We start from the raw sequence: 10,386 nt of genomic DNA, 5'->3' as shown, positions 1-10,386 counted from the left end.
ACGACAAATTAAGGCACCATCTGTCTCCTTCATTCTATCCAATTTCCTTGGTGTTAGATTAATCCAAACGAAGTTCTTTTTTTTTTATCTGTTTGATCTCTTTGATGTTAGCTTAGACCATGGGAGACTAAAACTTTCCTTATATTGCATCTGAGCTTCTATCACACTCTTTTAAAATTATTATAAAACCCTTTTTATTCTTGTTTTAATACCAAAGGTACCCTTTTCTTTCTTTTTTTTTTTTTTTTACTTTTTGAATTTTCTGACTCAAAAAAATTGAAGTCACTTTTCTCCTACAATTTTGTTTATTGATGATTTAAATAAGCATATTTTTATTTTAGTTTAAAATATTCTATAAATATGAGAATAATTGATTAAAAGAAAAAGAAACATGGAAGTAATGAATTTGTAAAGAAAATGGAAGAAACGGTAATTATTTCAACTGAACTATGAGATATAGATGAAGAGTCACAAACAGAAAACAGAAAAGAAAATGACTTCCTGATTATGAGAAATTCTACTATACATCCCTGATGACGAGAATTCCTCCCTGATGATGTATTCAAAGAATTTGAAGAGAAAACAAACAATTTAACATATCTTCGAAGAGTTTGAAGAGAGTGAAAACAAACGGTAGATGAGTTTAATTATGAGTTTGTTATTAAGGAGTGTTAATAGCACTACTCCGTATACATAGGTCGTTAATATGTTCTTCTTAACCATGGAGCTTTGTGATTTCAGCTTGCTAATCATAATCTTAAGCTAGCATTCTTTTCCTTTCGTTTTTTAGTTATTAAATGATATATGAAATGTTCCATGAATTTTAGAAGAGATGATGAGGATTAACAAATTAAAAAAAAAATGAAATTCTAAATTGACTCAAGAGTCTACTCCTTTATTTGTGTAGGACCCATTGCAATTAAAAGTCTTATATATATTTTACAAAAAGTAGTTATCTAAGAGATTTCCTGCTCTTTGCACGCAGAAAATTGAAGTCAATTCTTGAAAAAGAATGATAAGCAAATTAAGTAAAATGCAAAGAAATTGCCCTGCTTAGACTAGTGGAAATAAATACCAATCTTGTTGATCATTACGTACGTTAAGTATATGAAATTAAACCAATCATGAGTGTTGTTGTTGCCTTTCTTTTCCTAAAGTTATTTGCCATAGCTACCTTAAATATTAGCGTCTGCAATGGAAGCTCCTATGTGGGTTGCGTTGAAAGTGAGAGAGAAGCACTTTTAAGTTTCAAGCAGGATCTCGAAGATCCTTCAAACCGGCTTGCCACCTGGATTGGCGATGGAGATTGTTGCAAATGGGCTGGTGTTATCTGCGACAACTTCACAGGCCATGTGCTTGAGCTCCACCTTGGAAATCCTTGGGAAGATGATCATGGTCACCAAGCTAAAGAGAGCTCAGCATTGGTTGGTAAGATAAATCCCGCTCTGCTTGATTTTGAGCATTTGATTTACTTGAACTTAAGCTATAACGATTTTAAAGGGATTCAGATTCCTAGATTTCTTGGTTCCATGGGAAATTTAAGATTCCTTGATCTCTCTGGAGCTGGGTTTGTGGGAATGATTCCAAACCAAATCGGGAATCTCTCAAATCTGCAATATCTTAACCTTCGTCCAAATTATCTGGGTGGATTGTATGTTGAGGATTTGGGTTGGCTATACGATCTTTCTCTATTGGAAAATCTTGACTTGAGTGGTGTAGACCTTAGCAAAGTTTCCAATGGCCCCCTTGTGACAAATGCACTTCGTTCCTTACTAGTGTTACAGTTGGCAGGCTGTCAACTCTCTCACTTTCCTCCGCTATCCGTTGCTAATTTTTCATCTCTTGTCACCCTTGATCTTTCCCATAACCAGTTTGATAACTCTTTGATTGCTACTCAGCTTTATGGCCTCTGTAATTTGGTTTTCCTTGATCTTAGTGATAACAATTTCCAAGGTCCAATCCCTGATACAATTCAAAACTGGACTTCTCTCAGACATCTTGATTTATCTAGCAACCATTTCAGTTATCTGATACCTGAATGGCTGAACAAATTTAGCCGTCTTGAGTACCTTTCACTTAGCAGCAATCGCTTGCAAGGTAGAATTTCAAGTGTACTTCTAGAAAACCTGAGTTCTATCCAAAGCCTTGATCTCTCATTCAACGAACTTGAATGGAAAATTCCAAGGTCATTTTCAAGATTCTGTAACTTGAGGTCTATTAGCTTGTCAGGCATCCAATTGAGTCATCAAAAGGTATCTCAAGTCTTAGCTATTTTCTCAGGATGTGTATCAGATGTACTGGAGTCATTGGATCTGAGTAATACAACTCTTTCTGGCAGTTTGACAAATCAAATTGGGAAATTTAAAGTTTTAAACAGTGTTGATTTAAGTGAGAACTCCATTTCTGGTCAAGTTCCATGGTCTTTAGGAAAACTTTCTTCCTTGAGATATCTAGATATTTCCAATAACCAATTGAACGGAACAGTTTCTGAAATTCACTTCGCAAATCTTTCGAGTCTAACTTTTTTTTATGCATCTCGAAACTCATTAACTTTGAAAGCAAACCCCAATTGGGTTCCTGTTTTTCAACTTGAGGAGTTAGATTTGAGATCTTGTTATCTAGGACCTCCATTTCCATCATGGCTTCATTCACAAAATCATTTGGTTAATTTAGATATCTCTGACTCAGGGATTGTAGACACCATTCCTAATAGGTTTTGGAAATCGATCACCCAATTCAATTATTTGAGTCTCTCAAATAATCAAATCCATGGGGAGATCCCAAATTTGACTGAGGTTTCTCAACTTGGAACCCTTGACTTGAGTGCTAATAATTTATCCGGTCAGTTGCCTCTTCTAGCCTCAAATGTAATGGTCCTGGATCTTTCCAAAAATAAGTTGTCAGGATCAATTTTGCATTTTGTTTGCCACGAGACGAACGGGACAAGGCTAACGCAAATTATCAACCTTGAAGACAATCTTTTGGCAGGAGAAATACCAGATTGTTGGATGAATTGGCGATACTTGCTGGTTTTGAGATTAGATAATAATAAATTTACCGGGAAACTTCCAACCTCTTTGGGAGCTTTGAGCCTCCTCCGATCATTGCACCTTCGCAACAACAACCTGTCAGGAACATTGCCTGTATCACTTGGAAATTGTACTGAGTTGGAAACAATTGATATCAGTGAAAATGAGTTTTCTGGAAATGTTCCAGCATGGATCGGAGAAAGATTTCCAAGGATGATAATTCTCATCCTTCGTTCAAATAAATTTCATGGTGTTTTTCCGTTAGAGCTTTGCCATCTAGCTTTTCTGAAAATCCTAGTCCTTGCTGGTAACAATCTCTCTGGAACTATACCAACATGTATCAGTAACTTTACTGCCATGGCGACATTTCTTGGCTCTGATAGTATCTATACCATTCAATATCCTTCCGATTTCAGTTTTCCAGGAAAGTTTTTCAATATCACAGAACAGTTCGTCGAGGAGGAATTAATTACATTGGAAGGGAAAACATTGACATTTAAGGCTGTACTTAGACTTCTGACAAATATAGACCTTTCCAACAATAAGTTTTCTGGGGAGATTCCTGCAGAAATTACAGTTCTTAGAGAACTACAATCTTTGAATTTGTCACATAATTTTTTCAGTGGAAGAATTCCTGAGAATATCGGTGCGATGGCGCTATTGGAGTCCCTTGATTTCTCTTCTAACCGACTCGAGGGTGAAATCCCCAAGAATACGGTAAATTTGGTGTTCTTGTCACACTTCAACATATCGTATAACAATTTGAGCGGGGAAGTTCCAGACGAAGCTCAATTTGCTACCTTTGATTCATCCTCTTATATCGGCGATGAATATCTCTGCGGACCTGTACTTAAAAAATTGTGTACTGTTGTAGATGAAAATGGAGGAGGAAAAGATGGTTACGGGGTTGGAGATGTATTGGGCTGGCTTTATGTCAGCTTTTCAATGGGATTTATTTGGTGGTTATTTGGACTGTAAGAGTTCTTATTTCTTAATAAAAGATGCTCATTGTTGTTGGAAAAAAAAAATTCGCACTTCAATTGTTTGTTCAGAGATGGGTAACATAAAATTGAAAAAAAATAATAATAATAATAAGTAATTGAGCTTTGGCTCAAATAAGAACACTCGTTATTGGATAAAATCCATGTAGATGAGAGAGAATTGAATTATCCAATAACAACTTAATTAGAAGAATGAAAAAAAAATTCAGATGCTGAACTGCATAGTTCTGATGCATCTTGTTTTACCCGTAATAAACTATGCCGATTAGTTTGAATAATTGAATGTGGAGAAGTTCAAAGGAGTCGGCATATTAAAAAAAAAACATAAAATAAACTAAAAATAGATCAATAATTTTTTTTGGAGGGGGGGGGGGGGTTTGTGATCACTAATCATTTGGATACATAAATAGGGCAAGAGTGTCTACTACAGGTTAAGAATTAGAACCGTTAAAGATAGGGAAAATGAGAAAATGAGTAGTCAGGAAGGAGGCCAAATTACAGAACTCAGCTGCAATCAATAGAGAATTAAGTAAGAAAAATGGCAATATGAATGTCATAATTGTCTTAATTTTAGCTCATAATCTTCTTGATTTGGGAGGATGAAATTCTTTTCAAATTCTTCATCTAATTCCAATCACCATTATTCATATCCTCGGGACGATTTAGTTATAAGCATACTGGCCCCAAAAAACGATTTACCTTTATGATAAAGGAGATGATAACAAGCCACAAGCCATAAATTTTGTCTTTGGGGACTAAATGGCTTAGCCATAATATCAGCCCACGTTACATGCAACTGACTGATAAGAAACCATTAATTTATTTATTTTATATGTATAAGTCATGAGTAATGACTTTCCTTGTGGTTTCTTTGATCTTCACGTAGAGTTTCCCGGTTGGCATTTTTCCATTTAGTCTTTCTTGCCTGCATATGTAGAAATTACTCTAAAAGTATACAATTCAATAATTGTTATACATTAATTAAGCCTTGACTTGACTTGAGTCTATAAAAATACACACTCAAAAGCAAAAACTTCAACTAATACGTTAAAAAGTGCGGGACCTGCACGAAAAAGAAATAAATAAATATATAGTTTCTTGTTAGTATTGACTCCAAGTCCCAGGAAGCATCGGACTCAACTCCCGATAGTGAAGGAAGAACTCTAGGTTATATCATAATATTTATGATTTAAGTTAGTTTCAGTAGAGATCTGATAATATTAGTAGAATTTTTACTGTCAAATATCAATGTACGGAAAAAAAAAAAGAAAAATTCCACACTTAGATTGAACGATTAGTAATAGTTAATAATTACATAATTAGGAAACAATATCATGTGGAATTAATAGAACTTAAAGAAACGATTTGATAAGAACCACCCGGCCCGTTAACCCCATGTAATAACATCAACTGATTGATGTTCAATGTCAATGTTCTTGTTGTCCATGGAGCTCTTGGACCTCCAGCTCGCTAATCAAAAACTTAACTAGCATTCTTTACATTTTTTTTTGTTTTTAACAATTATTAAATGATATACGAAATTTCAGAACTTCCGAATCAGAAGAGACGTTGAGGGTTTACCCAAAAAATAAACTCTCGAATAGACTTAAAAGTCTATTCCTTTACTTCTGGACCCATTACAATTAAAATTCTTTGAATATACTGTATAATTTCCTGCATTTTAATTACTCGCAGAAACTTCCTGCAACTTATACGTGGAAATCGTGGTCATTATAAACAGCCTATTGTATGCTAACCAAGGGAGATTCACCCAGACCGATTTTCTTATTATTATGAAATTAAACCATTCAACCATGAGTGAAGTTGTTGCCCTGCTTTTTCTCAAGTTATTACTTGCCATAGCAACCATCAATATTAGCTTCTGCAATGGAAGCTCTTATGTGGCTTGCATGGGGAGTGAGAGAGAGGCACTTTTAAGGTTCAAGCAAGATCTCATAGATCCTTCGAACCGGCTTGCCAGTTGGATTGGTGATGAAGAAGATTGCTGCACATGGGCTGGTGTTGTCTGTGACAACTTCACAGGCCATGTCCGTATGCTTCAACTCAGAAATAATCCTTCCCAGATATCAATGTTGGGTGGTAAGATAAGTCCCTCTTTGCTTCATTTAAAGCATTTGGTTTACTTGGACTTAAGCTTTAATGACTTTGGAGGAATTCAGATTCCTCCATTTCTTGGTTCCATGGTGAATTTAAGCTACCTTGATCTTTCAAGTGCCGGCTTTTTGGGAATGATTCCTCACCAACTTGCAAATCTGTCTAATCTACAGCATCTTGACTGTTAAGTAAATAAAAGCACCAGGTCGGTCATGCTACTATTTCCACCCCGGCATGAATCACCTCAGCCAAATGGTACGAGCAGAGCAGGGGCAACACGAGTCGAGCCAAGACGAATACTGATCAGAGGTATATACCGAGCCGGTACCCGTACCCCAGAAAGCGGAAGCACGATCTCACAGAATCGCGGCAGTTGCGCTTTCCCAGAACCGTTGCGGGAGATGCGAGATCCCACGTTTGCCCATGATGCAGCAGTTAGAGTCCCATGAGGGGCTGCCACTGCCCAAAAAAGGTGGGATGAAGGGCAAACGGGAACGTGGGGACAGCGACTATAAAAGAAGAAGAAATCGACGAAGAAAAGGAGAGAAAAACGGAAAAGGGGGAAAACGCTGCCAAATTGCAACCAGGCCATTTCCTTACAAATTTCTAACAAACACCTTAAATCCAAATTACACTGTTTTCCCGTAAACACCTTGTGCTAACTTAGGCATCGGAGGGTTTACGCCGGCAAAACCACCAGCGTCTCTGATTCGTTTTCGGTGAACGCAGGTCTAGTGAGAGAAAGGAGGGTGATTCCAACCTTAGCGGTTCGTGCAGCAATTGATAACTTAAACGTTGGTGAAAGAATCTGGTCGGTCTAAGGACGAGCAGATTTCGGCATCAACATTTTGGCGCCGTCTGTGGGGAGTTGAATAAAAAGCTACCACCAAATTAGCAGTTACCGGAGAAGCAACGAACGATCAGATATGGATGTGTCAAGAAAGGATACTTTGAGGGAGGACAATGAAACGGTGGAAACAATCACTCTCCGGGAAATTGCGAATGAAGCCCGAGAGAGGATGATGCAAGACAGATTGGAGCGGATGGAGAAACAAATGGAAACTCTCGCGTCCATATTGTTTGAGCTGAGGGATGAGCGGAGAAGGGATTGTGAAACCCCCGTGGGAAGAGATGAAGTCGGAGCAGAACCCAGCCTCCGGAGACGTAGAGTCGAGGACATTCCTCCGCCCGCAGACCAACCTAATGGGGTGCATCCCCACAGAAGTACTGGTCAGGTCCCAGGATAACACGGGGATGAAGGGAGAGACCAACCTCGCCCCGAACGGGTACTGGAAAATACAGGCCGAGGTGCCAGTGTCGATGAAGGAGAGCTCAGACAACAGTTGCAGAACGCCGAGCAGGAGCGAGACCAGATAGCTGCGCGTGATCCTAACCGTGCTATAGAATTGGAGGGGGAGGTGCGCAGGTTGGCGCAGGTGATAGAGGAGATACAGGGCAAGAGAAAGCCCCCGAGTTGGAGGATAATGTTATATGAAGAATCTCCGTTATCAACTGAGATCATGGGTACCATAATCCCAAGAGATTTCTGCTTTCCCGACCTCAAATACTCCGGGCGAAGTGACCCACTGGTGCACATTGAGCGTTTCAACGATATGACGGGTGTGTAGGGGCTGACATCAGCTCAGAGGTGCAGGGCGTTCCCGTTGACACTAGAAGGACGAGCTCGAGAATAGTACCGCAAGCTGCACCGAGGAAGTATAAAGGGGTATGAGCAGATGTGCCAGGAGTTGGCCGAGCAGTTCTGAGGGGCAGTAGCCCCAGAGGACGACATGATGGAACTGATGGGGATGAAACAGGAGGAGCACGAGTCCCTACGGGATTTTGTAAAGCGATACCACCGAGCCGTACTTGATTTAGGAGCTTTCAATCACCCGCAGGCGTTAAGGGGTTTAAAGGAGGGTGTGAGGATAGGCCGGCTATGGTATAACCTGAGAAGCCCCCTGGTGCAGAATTATTCAGCAGGATATGAGCAGGCAAAGAGAGATATCGAAATCGAAGAAGAAAAATCGGCAAAGATAAAGAATGAACAGCTGAAGGAGCTGAGACGAAAGGAAAGGAGAACTCCAAATGGGAGCGGGTCGGCAAAGCGAGCTGGGGAACCCTCAGTAAGGGGCGGAACATCAGCTCGATCCCGCCCTTACCCCATAGCTCCGAGATCACAACAGTTCCAACACAATCGGGCTCAACCTCCACGTCCTCCATTCCCGGATCGGCAGCGAGAATTCCGGCAGATGGCTGCCGACCCCTATCATAACAATCCCAGAGCATTATATGCAACCAATTCCAGGGCTAGACAACCAGATCAGTTAGCGACTATGCCAGCCCGAGGTGACGTTCATGATAGCCGAGCAGTTCAGCTGGTAGACCAAAGCTTGACATATAGACAATACACTCCACTAAAGATCTCCATGGAGGAATTGTATGAGAGGATCGAGGGACGAGGCCTACTGTACCCTCCAGCCCCAATAACAAAACCGACTCACCGACGGGATAAGAGCAGATTCTGCAAGTTCCACGACACTCACGGTCACACTATCAGCCAATGTCGTGACCTGAAGATTCAGGTGGAGGACTTAGTGAGGAACCGATACTTGGACGAGTATGTAGATGGAACATCCCCTGTCATGGAATCACAGTACACACGGGATGAAGGAGTTGAGAGGGATCTGGAACGTGAACAGCCGACCATCCGTGTGATAGCAGGAGGGCCAACATTGGCCGGAGATTCGAACAGGGCACGGAAAAACTATGGGAGATACGCCCTGACTAGCAAAGAAGTGCTTTTCAATTTGCCAGCAACCAAGAAGGCAAAAGTGCGACAAGTTCCCATTATGTGGACGGATGAGGATGAAGAGGGTATTTTGTATCCTCATGAGGATGCACTAGTAATTAAAGCATCAGTGGCTAGCACAGAATTGCGGCGAATACTGGTGGACACGGGCAGTTCAGTTGACATTCTATTTAAGTCAGCCCTAGATGATATGGGGATTTCAGATTTAAAGCTGGAGCGGACAAATACTTCCTTAAAAGGATTTGAAGGGGGACGGTTAACTCCCTTGGGGATCATTGAACTCCCGATTACGGTGGGGACAAAGCCATTTGAACGAACGATGATGCTGGACTTCGTCGTGGTAGAGGAAAGAAGCCCTTACCAGATGATACTGGGAAGACCATTCATGAGGATAAGCCAATGCGTTGTATCCACGCATTACTTGGCGCTGAAATACAGAATAAATGGGGTGGTTGGCGTAGTAAAAGGCGACCAGAGGATGGCAAGGAGTTGTTATGCTACGGCGGCCAAGGAGACACTACAGGTTACTTCTCTAGATAATCGAGGAGAGTCTAAAAAGGGCCGCCAAGAGCCTGTTGAGAAACTGGAGGAAGTTGCGGTAAGCAAAAGCAACCCGAGCAGAGTAGTGAAGATCGGGTCAGGATTGGTTGGGGCAGTAAAAGGCGAGCTGGTAAATTGCCTATAGTCTCATGCGGATATATTCGCCTGGTCTCATGAAGATATGCCCGGAATTAATCGCGGGGTAGCTTGCCACAAGTTGGCATTCAAGAAGGGGGCAAGGCCGGTGAGACAGAAGAGGAGATGCTGCAACCAGGAAAGGTACGAGGCCATAAACGCCGAGGTGGAGAAGTTGTTGAAAGCAGGATTTATAAGGGAGGCCAAGTACCCAGAATGGATTTCAAATGTAGTCCTGGTAAAAAAGGCCAACGGGAAGTGGAGAATGTGTGTGGATTTCATGGACCTCAATAAGGCATGCCCAAAGGACAGTTTTCCCCTACCCCAAATAGATCAGCTGGTGGATTCAACAGCAGGTCACAGTCTGCTCAGTTTCATGGATGCCTTTTCTGGATACAACCAGATACCCATGGACGAGCAGGATGAGGAAAGCACTGCCTTTATAACTAACATGGGTTTGTTTTGCTACAGGGTAATGCCTTTCGGCCTAAAAAATGCAGGAGCCACCTATCAAAGGTTGGTAAACAATATCTTCAAACCGTTGATTGGATACACTATGGAGGTATATGTGGATGATATGATTACAAAGTTCAAAGAGCCGACGGATCATGTGAAGCATCTAGAAGAGACCTTTGAATTACTGAGGAAGTATGAGATGAAACTAAACCCGAAGAAATGTGCATTTGGGGTCAGCTCGGGCAAATTTTTAGGATTCCTGGTAAGCCACCGAGGGATCGAGGCCAACCCGGAGAAA

General features: G+C 41.0%; 1 protein-coding gene across 1 annotated transcript; it reads left to right on the top strand.

Moving 5' to 3' along the window:
• The first annotated feature begins 1,124 nt into the window (after window positions 1-1,124).
• LOC18054438 (receptor-like protein EIX1) lies at window positions 1,125-4,007 on the top strand. The gene has a single exon (XM_024177866.1). It carries the CDS (start codon window positions 1,125-1,127, stop codon window positions 4,005-4,007), a length of 2,883 nt encoding a protein of 960 aa, XP_024033634.1.
• The last annotated feature ends 6,379 nt before the right edge of the window (window positions 4,008-10,386 follow it).

Source organism: Citrus clementina, unplaced genomic scaffold (genome assembly GCF_000493195.1).
Source record: "Citrus clementina cultivar Clemenules unplaced genomic scaffold, Citrus_clementina_v1.0 scaffold_1, whole genome shotgun sequence".
In the NCBI taxonomy this organism is placed as follows: Eukaryota; Viridiplantae; Streptophyta; class Magnoliopsida; order Sapindales; family Rutaceae; genus Citrus; species Citrus x clementina.
This window is presented reverse-complemented; position numbering and strand designations above follow the sequence as displayed.

Bases quoted from the DNA above. Each gene is read 5' to 3' on its own strand.
- LOC18054438 (XM_024177866.1), top strand. From the start codon at position 1,125: ATGAGTGTTGTTGTTGCCTTTCTTTTCCTAAAGTTATTTGCCATAGCT.